Source organism: Mustela lutreola, chromosome 9 (assembly GCF_030435805.1).
Source record: "Mustela lutreola isolate mMusLut2 chromosome 9, mMusLut2.pri, whole genome shotgun sequence".
Taxonomy (NCBI): domain Eukaryota; kingdom Metazoa; phylum Chordata; class Mammalia; order Carnivora; family Mustelidae; genus Mustela; species Mustela lutreola.
In genome coordinates, this window is record NC_081298.1 from 106,766,311 (window position 1) to 106,785,805 (window position 19,495).

The 19,495-nt window shown below is 41.4% G+C and overlaps 1 protein-coding gene across 4 annotated transcripts in view; it reads left to right on the top strand.

Annotated features, from left to right (window-relative positions):
* The window catches only part of SMYD1 (SET and MYND domain containing 1), a 49,368-nt gene that overhangs the window by 2,933 nt on the left and 26,940 nt on the right, over positions 1–19,495 (top strand). Inside the window, exon 1 of one of the 4 annotated variants that reach the window (XM_059188322.1) lies at positions 5,064–5,573. The exons of 2 other annotated variants lie outside the window; for them this stretch is intronic. In XM_059188322.1, coding sequence (XP_059044305.1) covers positions 5,437–5,573 — 137 coding nt within the window. In that variant the 5' untranslated portion in view covers positions 5,064–5,436. Of the gene's footprint in view, positions 1–5,063; positions 5,574–19,495 lie in introns of those variants that run through there. One more of the 4 variants, XM_059188323.1, reaches the window with a different exon arrangement.

Genomic DNA, 19,495 nt, shown 5'->3' on the forward strand with positions numbered 1-19,495 from the left:
TATTAAAGAAGGTACAAACCATTTTTAGCTCAAGGTCTCAAAAAAAATTGTTGATGCCTGGCAAAAATGAACCTTATCCCCAGGTTGTACCCAGTGTTCTTTTACTAAAGAAATCTTGCAGTTCTCTTGATTTGCCACTAGAGGGGGGTCCCTTGTAGGTGTGTGGCCTAGAGAGCTGGTCTTTCCAATACAAAGGATGATTAGAGTTTTTCCGTAGTGTATGGTAAATGAGCCACTGCCATGTTAATGCAGGCTTAAAAACTGTTCTGGTGTTTCAGAATCATTCCTCTGGGTTTCATTTATATTGCCACCTTCATATTTATATTTATTCCTTCTTTGCATATCCAACTGAAGGGAACACAACCATTCTCAAGTCCTCTGAGATTATTTGCTCAAGGGCTCAGGAGGAAAATAATGTGAATACAGGCTGTGGCTAAAGATTTGCGGGCTGCAGCTTGGAATCTGGGAACAGCTGCTAACCAAGATACAGGTTAATAAGTGGAGCTCATATTCAGAGGATGCTTGAAGCCCAAGTGTTGATATATTTAAAACTCCAAAATAATCCCCATTCTTGGCCTCTTCGTGTCACCTTCTTCTACCCTTAAGGTGCATGACAGGACCTGACATTACCCTGGTCCAGCATCTTCTGCAAGTTTCGTTATACCTTTTTTAGGGTGCGGGAGTACTTGATAGCCATAGTGACATTCTAGGCACATATGTGTGGCCTGAAGTGCAAGGGAAGTTCAGCTGACATAGAGGTAAATAGAACCATAGTGATTATTCCTGTCATCCTCTTGTCTGAAATCTCCCAGCTCAAATCTCTGTCCCAGGCAGGGAGTCCTCTGGCTTGAGCTGCCCCATTTTTCTCCCTTTATCAACACCCTTCTTCAGACACTCCAAAGAAAGAGACTGGATGGCTATGAAAATCATTAACAGTGGAAAAAGTTTCCATCTTCTTGGAGCAGGAAAGGGCTTGACAGAAGCATAGCTTTTAAGGACTGTGAAGCTCAAATCTGTCACGTGGTTATGTCTGCTCTGGCCCCGAGTTTGACCTCTGAGGAAACGTAGAATAAATCTGTTTTTCCATACCTCAGTATGTGATGTTGAAGAAAACTCATGTTCTTCCTGAATCTTGCCTGCTAAACATATCTCCGGTTGGGCAATAAGGAATCCTTCCAAAACTCTAGATGGGTTTTTCCTGATAATGAAGACCAGCAGTTCTCATGAAGGCAGTCCCACCACTTAGGGGGGCATTTTAGAAATTGCGTGTTGGGGGGAACTTCTGGTTGTGCCATGCTACTGGCATATTGTGTGTAGGACTGGGATCACAGAAGGGTTTGGATCCCAGTGGGAGGATCCAGAGGGGCGTAGGTGAGCAAAAATTTTTATATAGGATTTAGGTTGATGAGTAGTACAGCAGGGCCACATGTCCTCTACCATGTCACCAGCTAATAACTAGAGCCACCATCCCCTTTCTCGCTGATCCTGGCCAGAGATGCAGGATATCCTTAGAAGCAAGAAGCAGCCTTATGCATTGAAGATTCTTTGCCTGGCCCTCACAACCTCAAATATACAGATGTACATTTTAGGTGGGTGAAACTTTGATTGTAATTATCAGAGTCTAGAATTCTGTTTTATATGTAATCATAGAATCTTTTTTTTAAAAAGATTTTATTTATTTAAGACAGATTGAGAGAGTGAGAGAGAGATCATGAGAGGGGAGAAGGTCAGAGGGAGAAGCAGGTTCCCCATGAAGCTGAGAGCTACATGCAGGACTGGATCCTGGGACTTTGGGATCATGACCTGAACTGAAGACAGTCGCTTAACCAACTGAGCCACCCAGGTGCCCCCAGAGTCATTTTAATATAAGCTAAATCTTCCAGGAAGGCAGCCTCTTGTTAACTGAAGAATTATGCTTGCTTTCATTCAGAACCTAACTAAGAATCATTCACTATTTCAGAAAAATCATGTCACAGACAACTGTGCCCTGTGTGATATTTGTGTCTCCAGAATCAATCTACACTTTTAGCTGTTACTATCACAGCGATTCTACGTGGAGGTGCAAACATATGAACACGTTATCATGTGTTCTACTGCGGTTGTGCCTGAGTGTATACATAATGAGCTCACTGACATATTTAATTTACCATGAATATATATTATTTTATTATAAGCTGACTTTAATTTTATTTCTCCCTTATTAGGTTAGGGAAATGTTTTCATCCATTTGGGCTATAATAACAAAAGATCACAGCCTGGGTAGCTTATGCAGAACAGAAATTTATTTTTTATAGTTCTGGAAGCTAGAAGTTCAAGACCAGGGCACGGGCACAGTTAAGTCCTCATGTAACCGAAGTGCCTAGGGACCTCTCTGGAGCTTCTTATTCATGTGGGCTCCATGTTCATGATTTAAGCCCCTCCTAAAGGCCCCACTTACTAAGACAATTACCTTAGAGGATGAGGACTTTCAACATTTTGCAATTTGGGATGGGGCAGAGGGGAGTAAGATAAACATTCAGGCTACAGGATTAATAATTTATATTTTTTAGATATAAGAGCTAGTAAATTATATATGCCACTTCATTTCAGAGTAGCAAAAGGGTTGTTATATAATATTTATTAGAATGTGAAATGATAGTATTTTATATGTTTGTTTCCTGTTGTTGCCATAACAAATTACTTAGTGGTTTAAAATAAAATAAATTTATTATCCTACAGGTTGGAGGTCAAACTCCAGAAATGGGGTTCCCTGGGTTTAAATCAAGGCGTAACAAGGCTGTTCTCCTTCTAGAGGTTCTAGGGAGAGAAGCCATTCCCTTGCCTTTTCCAGTTTCTAGAGACTACCTGTGTTTCTTGGCTCATGAGACATCCCTCCATCTTCAAAGCCAGCAATAGAGTATCTTCAAACGTCTCTCTGACTCTGACCCTCTTGCTTCCATTGTTATATCTCCTTTTCTGACTCTGACCCCTGCCATCCTCTTATAAGGATTCTTGTGATTCCATTGGGCCCACCTGGATAATCCAGGATAATCTCTCTCTCTCTCAAGATCCTTAATCACATTTGCAAAGTTCCTTTTATCATGTAAGGTAACATAGTCCTGGGTCTGGGGAGTAGGACCTGGACATCTTTGGGGGCCTTTGTTCGGTCTACCACACTTTAATATAATACTTGCTCTGATAAGGTTGACACTCGCAGATATAAATAAAGCATTAGGTTTGATGCTCCCTCTCTTTCTGACTTGGGGCAGCTAGATTGCCATCTTGACCTTGGCTGGGGCTGAACTTGTTCCAGGGGTATGGTGTCTAGAGAACAACCTAATCCCTCCCAGGGTGAGCCACTGGCTCCTGAGTGAAGACCTGTGGCTGCAAGGCCCAGGCAGTGTGGGTCCATTTAAAGTTGTGGGTCCCACTGTGGGTCCAGTGTGGCTTCATTTGAAGCTAACCTGGATTGAAGAGCTCCTTTTTAATCTTTTTTTATTCCCCCTACCCCATTGAGAACATGTGATGTTTACTCTCTGGGGAACCTAACTTGATTTAATTAAATTAATTAATTGGTTTTATTAAAGATTTTATTTATTTATTTTTTTAAAAAGATTTTATTTATTTATTTGACAGACACAGAGCACAAGTAATCAGAGAGGCAGTGGAGGGGGGAGTAGACTCCCTGCTGAGCAGAGAGCCCCATGCGGGGCTTGATGGGGGCTTGATCGGGGCTTGATTGGGGCTTGACTGGGGCTTGATCCCAGGCTCCTGGGATCATGACCTGGGCCAAAGGCAACTGCTTAACTGACTGAGCCACCCAGGAGCCCCTTGTTTTGGTTTTTTTTTTAATTGAAGTAGCATTGACATGCAATGCTATATTTGTTTCAGGCATACAATGTAGAGATTTGACAACTCTGTATGTTACCCTATGCTCATAAGTACAGGTACCATCAGTCACCACACAACACTATTACAGTACCACTGACTGTATTCCTTGTGCTGGACCTTTCATCCCTTTGACTTATTCATCCCATAACCGGAGTCCCACATGTCCCTTTCCCCTTTTGCCCAGTCCTCCAGCCCTCTCCCCTCTGGCAGCAACCAATGTGTTCTCTGTATCTGTGGGTCTGTTTCAGCTTTGTTTGTTTTTTTAGGTTCCACGTGTAGGTGAAATAATATGGTATTTGTCTTTTCGACTTTATTTTTTAAGATTTTATTTATTTATTTGACAGAGAGAGACACAGTGAGAGAAGGAACACAAGCAGGGGAGTGGGAGAGGGAGAAGGCCCCCCCCCCCCCCCCGCTGAGCAGGGAGCCCTACCCAGGGCCGGATCCCAGGACCCTGGAACCATGACCTGAGCCAAAGGCAGACACCCAATGACTGAGCCACCCAGGTGCCCTGTCTTTTCAACTTTGATATCGGCTGCCTCGTAATCAAGAAGAGTGGCAGTTAGGGGCACTTGGCTGGCTCAGTCACTAGAGCATATGACTCTTGAGTTGTGAGTTTAACCCCCACATCTGGTGCAGAGTTTACTTAAAAAAAAAAAATACAGTGGAATTTAAGTCAATGGACGTTTTAGAATTGCCCTCCCCATGTCCTCATTCCTAGGAAAGAAGAAAGAGGATGTTGGTGTTTTGGGGGGAGCAGATACATGTTTCAGGGAAATTTGATTAAAAAAATAGAAATGAGTGTTTTCTTTTTCAAAGTCTGCCTCCTCTCTCTAATACAGCCTCCACCAGCATATCTGCATCATCAGGGAGCTCCCAGACCTCCATGCCCTGGGTGGGGGTGCTGTGGGAGCACCAGATAGTACTGGAGAAGAGGGATGCCTCCAGGAGCCTAAATAGTACTGTTATGTATCTGCCAAGGGGGTTAGTTTGGCATCTGGTATATTCTGCAAACAGTCTGCCTATGGGGGAGGAGGGAGGGAGACAAGGGGTCCATCACACTTGAGAAGGTATAAGCCTGACAGCTGAAAGTTCCCAGAGCAGCAAGCATCACCTCTTCTCTTGGACCATTTCAGCTGTCTGCTTTGGATTGACAGAGGCATCTGGCTGCTAAAAATACCCTACTGACCAAGTGCTCCCTATTCCAACTAAAGCTGAGTACAACCGCCATCCGGAACTGATCTGCTTCTTGGAAAGGAATTTTTCAAAGTTTTCAGTCCCCATTCGAGGGGCACACCAGCCCATGGTCATTTCTGCCTTGTCAGCTTTGCTGGGTGATGAATGAGACCCTTGTCAGATCACTGTCATCTTGCCTGCCCCATTCCCACCTCCAGGAAACACGGCAGAGGGGGAGGTGAGGCCCCAGTGGCTGAGAGGGGGTAGGGAAGGGGAGGTGCTTGTCCATTTATAGGCTTGCTCTTTGGGATGCTGAAGGTGCTGAAATAGCAAGGACAAGGGACTTGGCTGAGTGTGAAATACCCACCGAGCGGCCTAAAGGACTCTGAGATGACAATAGGGAGCATGGAGAACGTGGAGGTCTTCACTTCGGAGGGCAAGGGCAGAGGTCTGAAGGCCACTAAGGAGTTCTGGGCTGCGGATGTCATCTTCGCTGAGCGGGCTTATTCCGCAGTGGTTTTTGACAGGTATGAAATGTGGGGCGGTGTCGCCTTTTCTCTGTTGGTGTGGGTCTAAAATCCTTTGCTCTCAAAATCATCAGGGAAAGGGATAGAATCCATGTGATTATTTTTAACAAAATGGCACTTCTGACAGCTGTTGCCTGGCATCAATTTTTCTGCAAAGAGTCATTGCTAATGTGATTTACTCTGGTCCCTGAACAAAGGCTTTGGGGCACTTTTTCACAGTCCCGTTGAACTTGGTTGAGTGGGTGTGTTGTATGTGGGAAGGGCAGAGAGAAGGGGAATGGAAAGGTGGGTGTGGTGCTGTAGGAAACATTTTCTTACAGAAGGCTCCATATTTTTAGCTTCTTGAGTAAAATCAGTATATTAGAGCATAAAGTAATTGCAGAGACTTTAAAAAATCAGTTGTAAATACACAACACTGGAATCCATTTACATTTGAAAAATTAGAGTATCACCAATGAAACTGAAAGCCCTTTTTATGTCTCCCACCCCTAACCCCAGTCATCTCTGTCTTTCCTCAGAGGTAATACCTGTTACGATTTTAATGTGTTTCCTTCAAGAATGTTCTTGTACTATGATACACGTATATCTGCATTTATCAGAAATGTATAGCTGTAGTTTGTCTTTTTTTTTTTTTAACAGAGGTGGTGTTATACTTCAAATGTCATTCTAGAACTTACTCTTTTTACTAAACAACATGTTTTAGATATGTCTATGGAAACTCTAAGTCTATAGATAATTATTTAAAATCCTTGAAGATCTGTTTCTTTTACCCACGTGTAGATCTATCCATGTTGATCCATATGCTGTGTGGATTGCCAGTTTTAACTGCTGCAGATATTCTACCCTATAAATACATGAAAACTTATCTATCCACTTCCCTTTTGAGAGACATTTGGTGGTTTCCAGTTTTTCATAAAAACAAACATTTCTGCAGTTAAAATCCTTGACCATGCTCACTTGTACACGTGTGTGGTTATTCTTCAGGATATATGGCTAGAAGAGGAATTGTGCCATAAAGAGTGCTATTTCTATTTTAATAGGCTCTCCAAAGCACCTGCATTAAATTTACATCCCCATTTTTCCACAACCATGTCTCTACTTGACTACCAAACTTTTAAATTAGTATTAAATCTTTATTAAAAAAAAAAAAAAACCAAACTGCCAAGTGATTAAATTATAACAATATTCTCCAAGCCCAAAGTTGGGGTGATCTGTCTGACATTAGTATGGTCTGAATCAAGATGGCCTCTGACAATCTAGGCTTTGTGGTTGGCTGAGTGTACTTACCATCCTGAGAATGGGCACTGCTTTTCAGAGATAATTTGATTAGTATTCAGATTTTCATTTCTCCTGTGTAAGGACCTTCAGGGAGAAGGCAGTGAATGGAATATATGGCTGACTGTACCTGAGGACTATAAGGGGGCTGAGGTGACAGTAATACCTCTTCAATGGGAGCTTATCTTACTTGATTAATTTACATGTGTATGTTTCATGGCTGGAGATGAGTGCACTTGAGGAGTCATTTGAATTTGGAATTAAGACTGAAAAGCTGGGAAACTCTCAACTCTGATCTTGGTGCTACCACTGAATGGTCGCATTGCCTTATATAGGATACTTCCATTGGTGCCTCCAGTTTCCTAATAGCCAATTAGTATCCCTTTTAAGAGTGTTTGGAGTTGGGGCACCTGGGTGGCTCAGTGGGTTAAGCCTCTGCCTTCAGCTCAGGTCATGATCTCAGGGTCCTGGGATTGAGCCCAAGGTTGGGTTCCCTGCTCAATGGTGAGCCTGCTTTTCCCTCTCCCTCTGCTGCTTCCCCTGCTTGTGCTCTCTCTCTGTCAAATAAATAAATAAAATCTTAAAAAAAAAAAAAAAGGAAAACTAAGAAGAAAAAATACGTATCTTCACACAACATTGTTGTATATGTCCTTCCAGCTTATTTTAAAACATAGGTTTCATTTTTACTACACAGCTGGGATCTTATTATAGAAACAATGATGTTTTACATTTAATAATTTAGCTGCTTCTTTGATACTAAGTTCCCTTCATAATATAGTATTTAATGGCTGCCTACAGCTTCCTTATGACTGAACATTTGGGATGTTTACATGTGTTTCTTACCATAAATAGATCATCATTCATTTGAAGTTGTAACTACAAAACAACTTTAGTGTACATTGAGATAACATGCTAACAAAATGTTATATTACTATTATAATAATAAAAACTGAGATTATTAAGGTAAATGATCTTTAAAATGATTGAAAAAAATCTAGAAGAGATACTTTTAAAAAGTGATTTTTCCCAAATTTGTCCCTGCAAAGATAAAGGGGCTGCTCTTTGGGTGTACTGGGATAGCCTGGAGAGGCAGCAAAGGAAACCTTTGTCCATGATGTCCTCCCATTTTAGCCTCCTGGTGAGACTCAGCCGCTGGAGAAGAGAAACCCAAGTGGGGAGGTAGGACTGAGTGACTCACAGAAGAGGCACATTCTAATCCATGTTATTGCAAGCCAGGCTTTCTACCCTACCCTCCAAACATAAACAGGAGGAAAGATTTTATTTTTAGTTGAGTGCTATATTAAATGAAAATTCTTTCCAACAATACATGACATATATTATATGTATGAATGTTATGAAACGTAACAATAAATGAACATCTAGGAAACATAATAAATGAGCACCCATGAAACCATCATCCTGCTTAACTAGAGCATGCCATTATATTGCATCTTTATCTTTCCCTATCCAATCCCCGGCTTGTCACAAAGGTGACTAGTATTTTGAATTTTATGTTATTATTCCCTTGGCTTTTGACTAATAGTTTTATCACATGTGTACCTATTCCTAAACAATTTATAATTTAATTTTTGTGTTTTATTTTTGATCTTTGAAACAATGGTATAATATCACATATGACTTTATGCCACTTGCTTCTTTCACTCAATGTTAGATTTCTTATTCATCCATATGGTTTTGTGTAACTGAAGTGTCGGTTTGTACCACACTTTATTTTTCTATTCTTCTGCCATTGGTTGCAATGGACATTTTTAAATTTTATTTCTTGGTAAACAGATACATAATGTGTGTATCCTAGGAGTGAAAATTACCTGATCATAAAGTATGGGATATTCAGCTTTAAAATATAATGCCATAGTGTGTGAGGCTGTCTTGCAAGTTTGCCTTGTCTTGGTTAGGATGGACTTAGTTTAGCATTAACAGCAACAATCCAGGCCCTTATAATATAGTCCTTAGTCTGGTTAGGATCTTTTGAATTTTACTGGTTGGAAAAATAGGTGGTCTCCTTAAATATAAAGGAGCAAGAATAAAGTAGAGACGGTCTTTTCAGGGCTGGCAAATATGTAATACTTAGACTACTGAGATCCCTTCCAGGTATAGTTAATCAACTGGGCAACTCCTTCCTGAACTCCAACTTAGCCTAAGGAATTTTCCTATCAGGGTGCTCCAAGAAGCCCTTACTAATCCATCAAAACTGGCATTTAAAAGAAGAGCTATTTGCCATCTCTCTTAGGGGTCTGACTGGGTGTTGGAAAGGGATGAAGGTGAAGTAGGTGGGTAAGATCAATGTACCAAGGAGCTGTCTTTCATGGGCACGGTCTTTTAAAGTGGATGAACCCCCAAGGGTGGTAGATGAACTGCTAGTTGCTCTCGACTCCTCGTGCTTTCTACTCTGAGTGTGCCCAGTTTTCGGGAGGGCTTTAAATACCTTAGCTTGGGTGATCCTGCTTATTTCTACATGAGATTGGACTAATCTGGGAATTCATGGTCTTGCCTTGTTCAGATTTTTAAGCTTTTTTATAAAATACAGAAATTATAGGAAAACCAAAGTAAGAAAATAAAAATTCTCTGCAACCTTAACATTCAGAGAAAACTACTGTTAATATTCTGGCATATATCCTTATGATTGTGATTGTTTTGTGTTGTTTTAAGTGAAGTATAATTGACTCCTTACAAATGTTTTATGCAGATATGATCCATATCGAATATTTTCTTGATCCTAATGATTTGTAGGTGAGTGGTGGTGGTGGGAGAAACACTACCCTGAATGTATACCTTGATCGTAAAATGCTTCCCTAAAATTAACAGACTGTATTAAAATTTGGGGGGGGGCAGCTTATTTTACAATGAAAGGAATATGACACATAGTATTTTATTAATTCTAGGATACATATTTAATTTTGACATCTCTGAAGTCATGATGTATCCTACAATCTGTGGCTCATGGTTTAATTGGGAGCATTTGTTTGTTTGTTTCCTAATGGCAAAAAAACGATATATTTAATAATTGACAGTATCTTAGATTCAATGTAATTAATGTACACATTTCTTCCTTTCCCAAAAGTGGGTTCTTATGTAACTTCTTTATCCTAAAATATGTTGTGAGCAACTTTTCAAACCATTATTATCCTCCTAGAGCATATTTAATGACTACATTGTATTCCTTTTATTGACTGTTACGTATCACTTCAGCATGGTCCGTATTTTGGAGATCAAGGTTGTTTCCTCCTTTTCCTAATAGATCGTTCCATACATCTCTGATTATTTATTAAAGATAAACTCCTAGATGTGTTTTGTATTCAAAAGACAGTTTTAAGGTTCTTAATATAGTTTTCCAAATCACCCCCACCAAAGAGGATTATTATACCAGTTTTCTTCACGAGCGATACAGCATTTGCCTTCTTATCCCAGCACTGGCCAACACAGAGAGCTTTGACTTTTGTATTTTATATTTTATCTATAAAAACTTTTTTAGTATTATTTTGTTTTCAATCTTTGTATTATTAGGGAGGTGAAAGGTTTGTAAAAAATACATTTATTGATGATCACCTTCCTTCTTTTGTGATTTGTCTATTTTCTTTTGATGCCCTCATTTGAAAACTATATGTGTAGCTCATATAGAGGTCATAGTTCATTCAGAACTTCAAAATTGGTTGACTCCTTCCGCATCATTTTGATTTATTACCTCTTTTGATTATACCTCTTTTGTAATTCTCAGTTACTTCTATTTTAATTAATTAATCAACGTATTTATTTATTAAGTACACGCCATGCCCAGTGTGGAGCCCAATGTGAGGTTTGAACTTAAAACCATGATATCAAGACCTGAGCTGAGTTCAAGAGTTAGATGCCTTGGGCACCGGGGTGGCTAGTCAGTTAAGCAACTACTTTTGGTTCAGGTCACGATCTCTGGGTCCTGGGATCGAGCCTCATGTTGGACTTCCTGCTCAGTAGGGAGTCTGCTTCTCATGCTCTCTCCTGCTCCGCCTTTCCCCACTGCTGGTTCTGTCTCTCAAATAAATAAATAAATAAATAATCTTAAAGAAAAAAAAAAAGCATTGGATGCTTAACTGAGGCACCACCCAGGCACCCCTTGTCCTCGGTTACTTTTGACTTTCTTTAATTTTCATGTCTTTTATTTTTTAAAAACTATTCATTTTTCTATCTTACATATATCTTTTAAAATGATATCTAAGCTTCTTTTAAAGTTTATTTTTATTTTAGTTACTTATTGTCATTGCATTCTTTCACTTTCCTTTTTATAGCTTATTTAGGTCGAGGGGAATGAGAAGATAAGTGGTTTTAGCCTTAAGAGCGACTCAGGCGTTCAGCAAGTTAAGGCCTTATCTTTTTTGCTGCTTTGTCTTGGAAGGACTGTTCCAGTTCTCTGAAGTAAAGCCTCCATCCTTTTCAAACTATAAAATCAGTTGGTTAACCTAGTTGACCTACAGACCAAGGTCCATGGGGCACGCCTTACCACACTGTGAATAGAATTGTATCATTGCCATCACCATCATCATTTAAAACAAAACCCACAACCAAATAGATTCAGGGCCAATCTGGCACAGAATCAGATTTGACCAGGATAAGAATTTGAAACATGCTTTATAGTAATATTGGAGAGCTTCTTTTAATAGCCATCTACAAATAATGGACTGTTGTTTGGAAGAAAGAGGGTTCTGAACTTTTTTTTTTTTTTTTTTTCTCAATTGACAGAAGTGTGAGAACCAAGCACCCTGAGCAAAAGTTACAGAGTCGTATTTCGGGTCAAAATGAAGTGTGGAAGGGGTAGTGCTGGTTAGAGTTCAAGCCATCTAAGAACTAAGTAGGCCCTGGAAACCTTTACCTTTAGAGATACCTACCACAATATATCAAAATGTAGTTTTTGCTTACCATTTTGGAATGGAGTTTTATAACTTTGCTATTGGAATTGTTATTAATTTCCATTTGGCATTTTTCATTTTTTGTTTGTTTTAAGAAAACTTTAGGACTATTCAAAAGTATTATAAGTCCCAAACCTTTTCCTAGGTCACCTATAAGCTTAGGCCTTTGACACTGAGCCTCTATTGCCTAAACGAGACCAGGGCTGCCAGTGCTGTCTGGAGATAGAAAGGCTATTTTCAAGGTTGTGTTGTTCCTGATGGCAACCTGGCAGAGATGATGTCCATGAGGAGTCAGGCAATAGAGGGTAATTGGGTCATTTGGCCCTGATGATCCCCTCTAGCATGAGATTCTACGGGTTATATGATTTCTTCAGTACATGTGAAGGACTCCAGTGCAGCACCAGAGGGGTGCTCGGCTAATATAGAAATGGAGCTTATTCTGATTATTATTTTATTTTAGCATTAAACACAAGAAAGGGCATGGAAATGGTGCTCACAAGCAGTTCTAGGAGCCAAAAATACTGTGTAATGGTTCTTTTTTTAGCAATCTTAGACATCATGAATTTAGAGCGCATCTAGCTTTTGGGTTCATGGATCCTTAGCTAGGGAGAGACCTGTATTTAGAGGATCAAAGTTTATGTGGATGTGCATCCATGCTTTCTACTTCTGGAGAGAAAGTCTATAGCTTGCATCACTTTTGAAATCACTTTCAACCCAGAAGAAGGTTGAGATCCATTGAGTTTATTCAATCCTCTCTTACAGATTGAGAAACAGCTTAGTGACGTGACAGACCATGCCCACGTCATACACAGACAAATCATAGGGCAGGACTGAGATTCCTGGGATCTTGTCCAGCCATCACTTTTCACTGTGTTGAAAAGTGGGGTCCAGCATTGCCTACTTAATTACTTCTTTTCTTGTCCGTCCTGTTAATAATATTTAATTTTAATACAAGAAATGGTATCCGTCCATCAGTTTCAAAACAATCAGTCTGGTTCTGGGACCTGAGAAGGGTTAGATCCAGAAACTGATTAGATCCAGAAACTAATAGGTAAAAAACAGGAATATACATGTGATTACCCAGGAAGAAAAGTGCTTGTAATAATGAACCAATGTATTCCCTTCCTACCATTTCTATAACAAATTACCACAAATTTTAGTGGCTTAAAAACAAATTTTTAAAAAGATTATTTATTTATTTGACAGAGATCACAAGTAGGCAGAGAGGCAGGCAGAGAGAGAGAGAGAGAGGAGGAAGCAGATTCCCTGCAGAGCAGAGAGCCTGATGCGGGGCTCGATCCCAGGACCCTGGGATCATGACCTGAGCTGAAGGCAGAGGCTTTAACCCACTGAGCCACCCACGCACCCTCAAAACACTAATTTATTATCTTACACTTTTGAAGGTCAGAGATCTAAAATGGGTCCATAAAGCTATGTTTCCTAGACTTTTATAGTTTCTTCAGGCTTCCTGTATTCCTGGGCTCTATCTTCAAAGCTAGCAGCATAGTGTCTCCCCCCGCCCTCCGCCCCCCAACCTCTTGCCTCCTTCTTAAAAGGAACCTTGTAATTACATTGGACCCACCGGGATACTTCAGGATTGTGTCCCCTTCTCAAAGTCCTTAATCTTAATTATATCTGCAAAATCCCTTCTGCCATGTAGTATAAAATATTCACAGGCTCGGGGTGGGGGGCTTTTGGGAATTTTAGGGGGGCCTTTGGGGATTTTGGAGGGCTATCATTCAGCCTATCACAACCAATAAGATGAATTGCATATTAATCCAACTCATCACAGAAGATGTTAAGAAGGATCAAAGATAGGGGCACCTGGGATGGAGCCCCACATCGGCTCTCTGCTCAGTGGGGAGCCTGCTTCCCCCTCTCTCTCTGCCTGCTTCTCTGCCTACTTGTGATCTCTGTCTGTCGAGTAAATAAATAAAATCCTTTAAAAAAGAAAAAAGAAGGATCAAGGATAGTGCATTCTTTTAAAAGATTTTATTTATTTGACACACAGAGAGAAATCACAAGTAGGCAGAGAAAGCTGGGGAAGCAGGGTCCCTGTTGAGCAGAGAGCCTGAAATGGGGCTCATCCTAGGACCCTGTGATCATGACTGGAACTGAAGTCAGAGGCTTAACCCACTGAGCCACCCAGGCGCCCCAAGGATAGTGGATTTTTACAAAAAAAATTTCTATAAATAGAAACTGAACTGGATCCTTATTCTGTTGCAAGAGTTGAAAGTGCCCAGGAGATCATGCATTCCTGTATAGGAAAAAAACAAAGTTAAGAACATAAGAAAAAGTAGAATACTTTAAAAGAAATTAATGTCAGTCAGGCTTTTTTGAAAATTAAAGCAGTTAGGAGCTTCAGGTCCACTGGAGACAGCTGGGCTTTTAGCTACTGTAATACTATGTAGGCCTGTGGGAACACTGGGATTAATGTGGCTTAAACACCAACACACTGTGGCCTTAAATCTGATAACAGCTGGTAGGGTGGGTAGTGAGGACAACTGGTGCTATAAATGGAAATCATTTAATAAAGGGATTAGGGAAATTCCTGAACAATTAGTTCAGAAAATGAATGAATCATTGTTTGCTATTCAACTTACAGTGTTAAACATTTACACTCAATGTTCAGAAAATAAATGAATCATTGTTTGTTATTCAATTTACAGTGGTTAAACATTTACACTCCCAGTGTTGAGGATAACCATAGCAGATTTAGAAATATGTCTTTATTTTGTTTTATTTTTAAGTAAGTTCTACACCCAACATGGGGCTTATACTCACAACCCTGAGATCAAGAGTCACATGCTCTACTGACGGAGTCAGCCAGGCACCCTTACAAATAGTCTTCAGGGGTGCCTGGGTGGTTCAGTGGGTTAAAGCCTCTGCCTCCGGCTCAGGTCATGTATAGTCTCAGTGTCCTGGGGTCCAGCCATCGCACTGGCTCTCTGCTCAGCAGGGAGCCTTCTCCCCCACCCCCCGCCTGCCTCTCTGCCTACTTGTGATCTCTCTCTCTCTGTCAAATAAATAAATAAAATCTTAAAAAAAAAAAAAAAGAAAGAAATATGTCTTTAGTTTGGCATTTTTAGTTGCAGAGACAAGACACAGTGAAATGTCACATGACCTGTTATAAGCTGTATTGCTAAATTTCATGAAATAACCCTTAGATGTGGAAGTTTGAGAATAATTGCTTTTTCGTTATAATTAGATCCAGGTTGTCCCCACAGCAATGTCATCTTCAGTCATGTGCATCTGAAGATGTGTTTTGAGCATGGGAAGTGGGGCGCGATCACAGCCCCAGTGTGGGAAATGCAGACAGGTCCAAGTGGGGTGTGTGAACTTCATCATGTGAGTTGTGGCAGAGAAAATGCTGAGAATTGCTACTTAACTAAGGAAAAGATGTTAAAAAAAAAAATAGGCAATACCTATATCTGACCTAAGGAAGTAGTATCACCTAACTTCTTATGCTGAAGTATGTAGAGTACAGACATTAATCCAGCGATGCCCCATGGGCTGACATGGGCCATTTAAAAACAACATTAAGGGGCGCATGTGTGGCTCAGTGGGTTAAGGCGCTGCCTTTGGCTCAGGTCATGATCTCAGGGTCCTGGGATCAGGTCCCGCATCAGGCTCTCTGCTCAGCAGGGAGCCTGCTTTCCTCTCTCTCTCTCTCTGCCTGCCTCTCTGCCTACTTGTGATCTCTGTCTGTCAAATAAATAAATAAAATCTAAAAAAAAAAAATAAAAACAACATTAAGTAGATGGCATCAGGAAATGAAAAATGAATCTCCCAGCCCCATGTGTGTGTTTCCACTCTGCAAAAGTCTTGAGCGGCTCCCCTTTGCCTGCAGAATAAGGACGTACTACTGAGGGTAACATTCCAGCTCTCCTTGTGTCTGGACATTGTTCCAGCATTGACCCAGCAAATTACAGGTCATTTCCCAGTGTGGTGTAGCCCATGATCTTGTCAGATAGCTACTCCTGTCTCCTCCACATGCCTGTGTCCCCCATGTGGATGCCTTGACTCAAGCCAGTGCCTCTCCATGGAAGAACTTGACATTCTCTGAGTACAAACTCAGCCCATGTTTAGTGGGTTCCCTCACAGATGACCGACTTCCCAGATTCCTCGCCTCCCCTACCTCAGTGTGAGTTCAGTCTCTCTCCCTTGAACCCTGCAGCAAGTTGCCTGCATTCCTGGATGGCATGCCTTAGGCATGCCCTACATGTGTTTATGCCTCAGCTCAGTCTGGGGACTGCTCAAAGGCAAGGTTTGTCTTGTTTATCTTTTTTTTTTTTTTTTTAAGATTTTATTTATTTATTTGACAGAGAGAGACACAGTGAGAGAGGGAACACAAGCGGTGGGGGCGGGGGGGGGAGAAACAGGCTTCCCGCCAAGTAGGGAGCCCAGTGCGGGTGTCAATCCCAGGACCCTGGAATCATGACCTGAGCCGAAGGCAGACGCTTAACCACTGAGCCATCCAGGTGCCCTTGTGTCTTGTTTATCTTTAAGGCCCTCTGTTACCAAGCTCAAGGCACAACACACAGTAGATGCCCATAAAGGCTTGTGAAAGGATGGTAGAGTGGAAAGAACAAGGAAGCAAGGAAAGAAGGAATTGAAAATATTATAAAATCCTCTGGGTACTTGAGGGGTGGAGTATTCTTTTTTAAAATTTTTAAATTTTTTGTTTTTAAGGGGTGGAGTATTCTTTAAGACATGCCCCTTCCCCTCCATTTTTGAGGGAAGAGCCCCTGGCAGGGTGACAGTTTTTAGGAGTCCAAAAAGCCAGAGTAGTTGGTTCAGTCCTTTCTGGCTGTTTCTGGAAGCCTTGTCCACCTTGCAGGCACCTTCTCTTTGCATCTATCTGTACAGTAACTAGTTGTTTCCATACAAGGAGCTGAGTAGCAGCTGCACGTCCAGCCTCTTGACTCTGACAGATGATATAACCCAGGACAGACTCCAGAGCAAGGAGTGAGTGGAACCGGCTGGCCAGGGCAAAGCATGCTCAGGGCTGCAGGCAGAGCCCAAAGGTGGGCTTTGGCACCTTCCTTTGTCCTCTGTGCTGGGCGCAGTGGAGGCAGCTGGAACTCCTATAAGCATAATATCCCTGGAAAGACTGTGATCACTATTCTAAAGGGTTGCTGTGAAGGTTTAACAGAGGAGAATTGCTTACAACTTCTATTTGAAAATTGCAGAATGTTGTGAAAAGGGGAGTTACTATTCTCTAGAAGCACTGGAAAAAGGGCCTCAGAAGAAAAATGGGACTTCCCAAAGGTCTCCTGGCTAAGGCTGGCTGGAGGAAGCATCTTTCTCTTGGAATGCAAAAAGCGGTTTTGGACTTCCTGTCTTCTGGATACTCTCTCTCTCTCACTGGGGAAAGTATGTAGGAGGGAGGTATTTCTGTTAGAGAATTACCTGCCCCTCCTACAGGGGTTCCCCTCTAGCTGGGAAGTCTTCCTTGCTGGCGGCTGCCTGAGAAGATGCTGGAGGAGAACAGGAGCTCTGAGATCACCTGGCCTGACCTCCCCACATGGCAGATGGGCTGGTGGACCAGGCTGACAGCTTCTGAGCCCTCATCTTGTGCAAGGCTCACTGAGCTGGCTCTTTTACATTTCACTTCATCTTCAAAATCACTCTGAGAGTGGTGGGATTTGGGAACTTCTTTATAATTTTCTTCTTGCTTGAATTTCTTAAAATAGTTAAGCATGTTTCATTAACAAGTAATATTCATCTGTCTAAAAGATTTCAAGATCTAGGTGTTGTTATTCCCATTTTCACATAAGGACACAACGACTCAGAGAGTTTAAGGTACCTGCTTGAGGTCACACAGCTGGTAGCTACTAGAATCAGTTGAACCCAGCTCTGACTGACTTCCTGCCTTCCTGACACTTCCGTGCATACCCTACGGGAAGGAGCAGGTTTTCTCCCATCTCTACATTCCTGTTACTCAGTTACAGCTCAGCATCACCCAGGAACTTGTTAGAAATGCAGAATCTCAGGCCCCACTGCAGATCTACTGAATTGGAACCTGAATTTTAACAAGGTCTCTGACGATGTATATGCACACTATGTTCGAGAAGCCCAGCTCTACATCATACCCACCCCCTCCTCCTTCCCGGTTCCAGTCTTAGGGCTAAGCTTATTGGCAGGTGAGGTGTTGGAGAGAAACATCGGCTTCATCCCAAGGAGATTTAAATTAGGAGATAACTCACAATGCTTTTCACCAGGATTTAAAACTTGACTTTAGGGGTGCCTGGGTGGCTCAGTAGGTTAAAGTCTCTGCCTTTGGCTCAGGTCATGATCGCAAGGTCCTGGGATCAAGCCCGACATGGGGCTCTCTGCTCAGCAGGGAGCTTGCTTCCTCCTCTCTCTCTGCCTACTTGAGATCTCTGTCAAATAAATAAATAAAATCTTTTAAAAATGAATAAATAAAACTTGACTCTAGGCCCTAGAAAACTTGTAGGATGGATTGTAAAACAAGTGTGTGAGCCTGTAGAAAACAGTTTGGATAATTTGGTGGCTAACATTTGGAACCTACTATGAGTTCACTATGAGAAAAAAAAAAAATCATTTCAAATTAACACTCTAACACCCGGTCTGGAGTGAAGTTTTTATGCTGCAGCACGGGACCTCTGTCTCTAGCCTTCTCCTGGTCAGAGTGGTTGTTAGTGACTTAGAAGGCACAAGGGGCTTTCCACTAGAATTTCTTTTGGACATTTTATAGCCATCATTCATGGCAGGTAGATTATTCTGTAATTAGGCCCCATTAGAAGTGTAGTAAGTCAGTTCATGGGATCCTGGAGGCAGGTTCCAGGACAGATGTATTGCCTCCCTTCCAGCCAGGCTAAGAAAATTTGAGCTTTATAAGCAGCGTAGACCAAGGAGAGGGCAATGCCAGAGGTCCATCCCTGGGGCAGACCGTAAGGGTGTGTTGTTTAAACAGAATTTAAAAACAATAACAAAACTGACATTTAAAAACCTAACTAAAAGACTTGGTTTTAATTGTCAGTGTGCATCAGTAATTCTAAACAATGTCAAGGATACAATACTCTTCTTTGGTGGGGAGTGGGGAGTCTACCTTGGTCTCAGTTCAAAATAATTGTTTTTTTTTTTTTAAAGATTTTATTTATTTATTTGACAGATGGAGATCACAAGTAAGCAGAGAGGCAGGCAGAGAGAAACAGAGAAGCAGGCTCCCTGCCGAACAGAGCCTGATGTGGGATCCCAGGGTCCTGGGATCATGACCTGAGCTGAAGGCAGAGGCCTTAACCCACTGAGCCACCCAGGCACCCCAAAACAATTGTTTTTTCATAAACTTCAAATTAGCACGTTTTAAAATCACTTACCCAAGTGATCTTGTTACCCAAGATAACAAATTATCTTGTCCAGAGGTTAAGCCAGAGGACTCTTCAGTCATCTGGTCGACACCTAACACCCATGTCTTCCACCACGTGTTTGTTGCAAGAGCAAGTTCTTAAGGTTCTCCATTGCTTGGCCATGGTTCATGTCTCCAGCCCCTGTGCTACTAAGTCTTCCTGAAGTTTAAATATATTAGAAATAAGTGGAGCCCACAAAGATGAAGCAGCAGAACTTCTCTGTTATTCTAGGTGACCACCTGGAGTTTGTGGTTCTGTTTAAAATGTGAAACAGTGAAATAGTGCGGGAACTGCAAAGCGTAATATTTAGTAGGTGCAAATTTCAGTTTCCACATGAAATATGTCTATGGATGTGAATATATCTGTATGAATA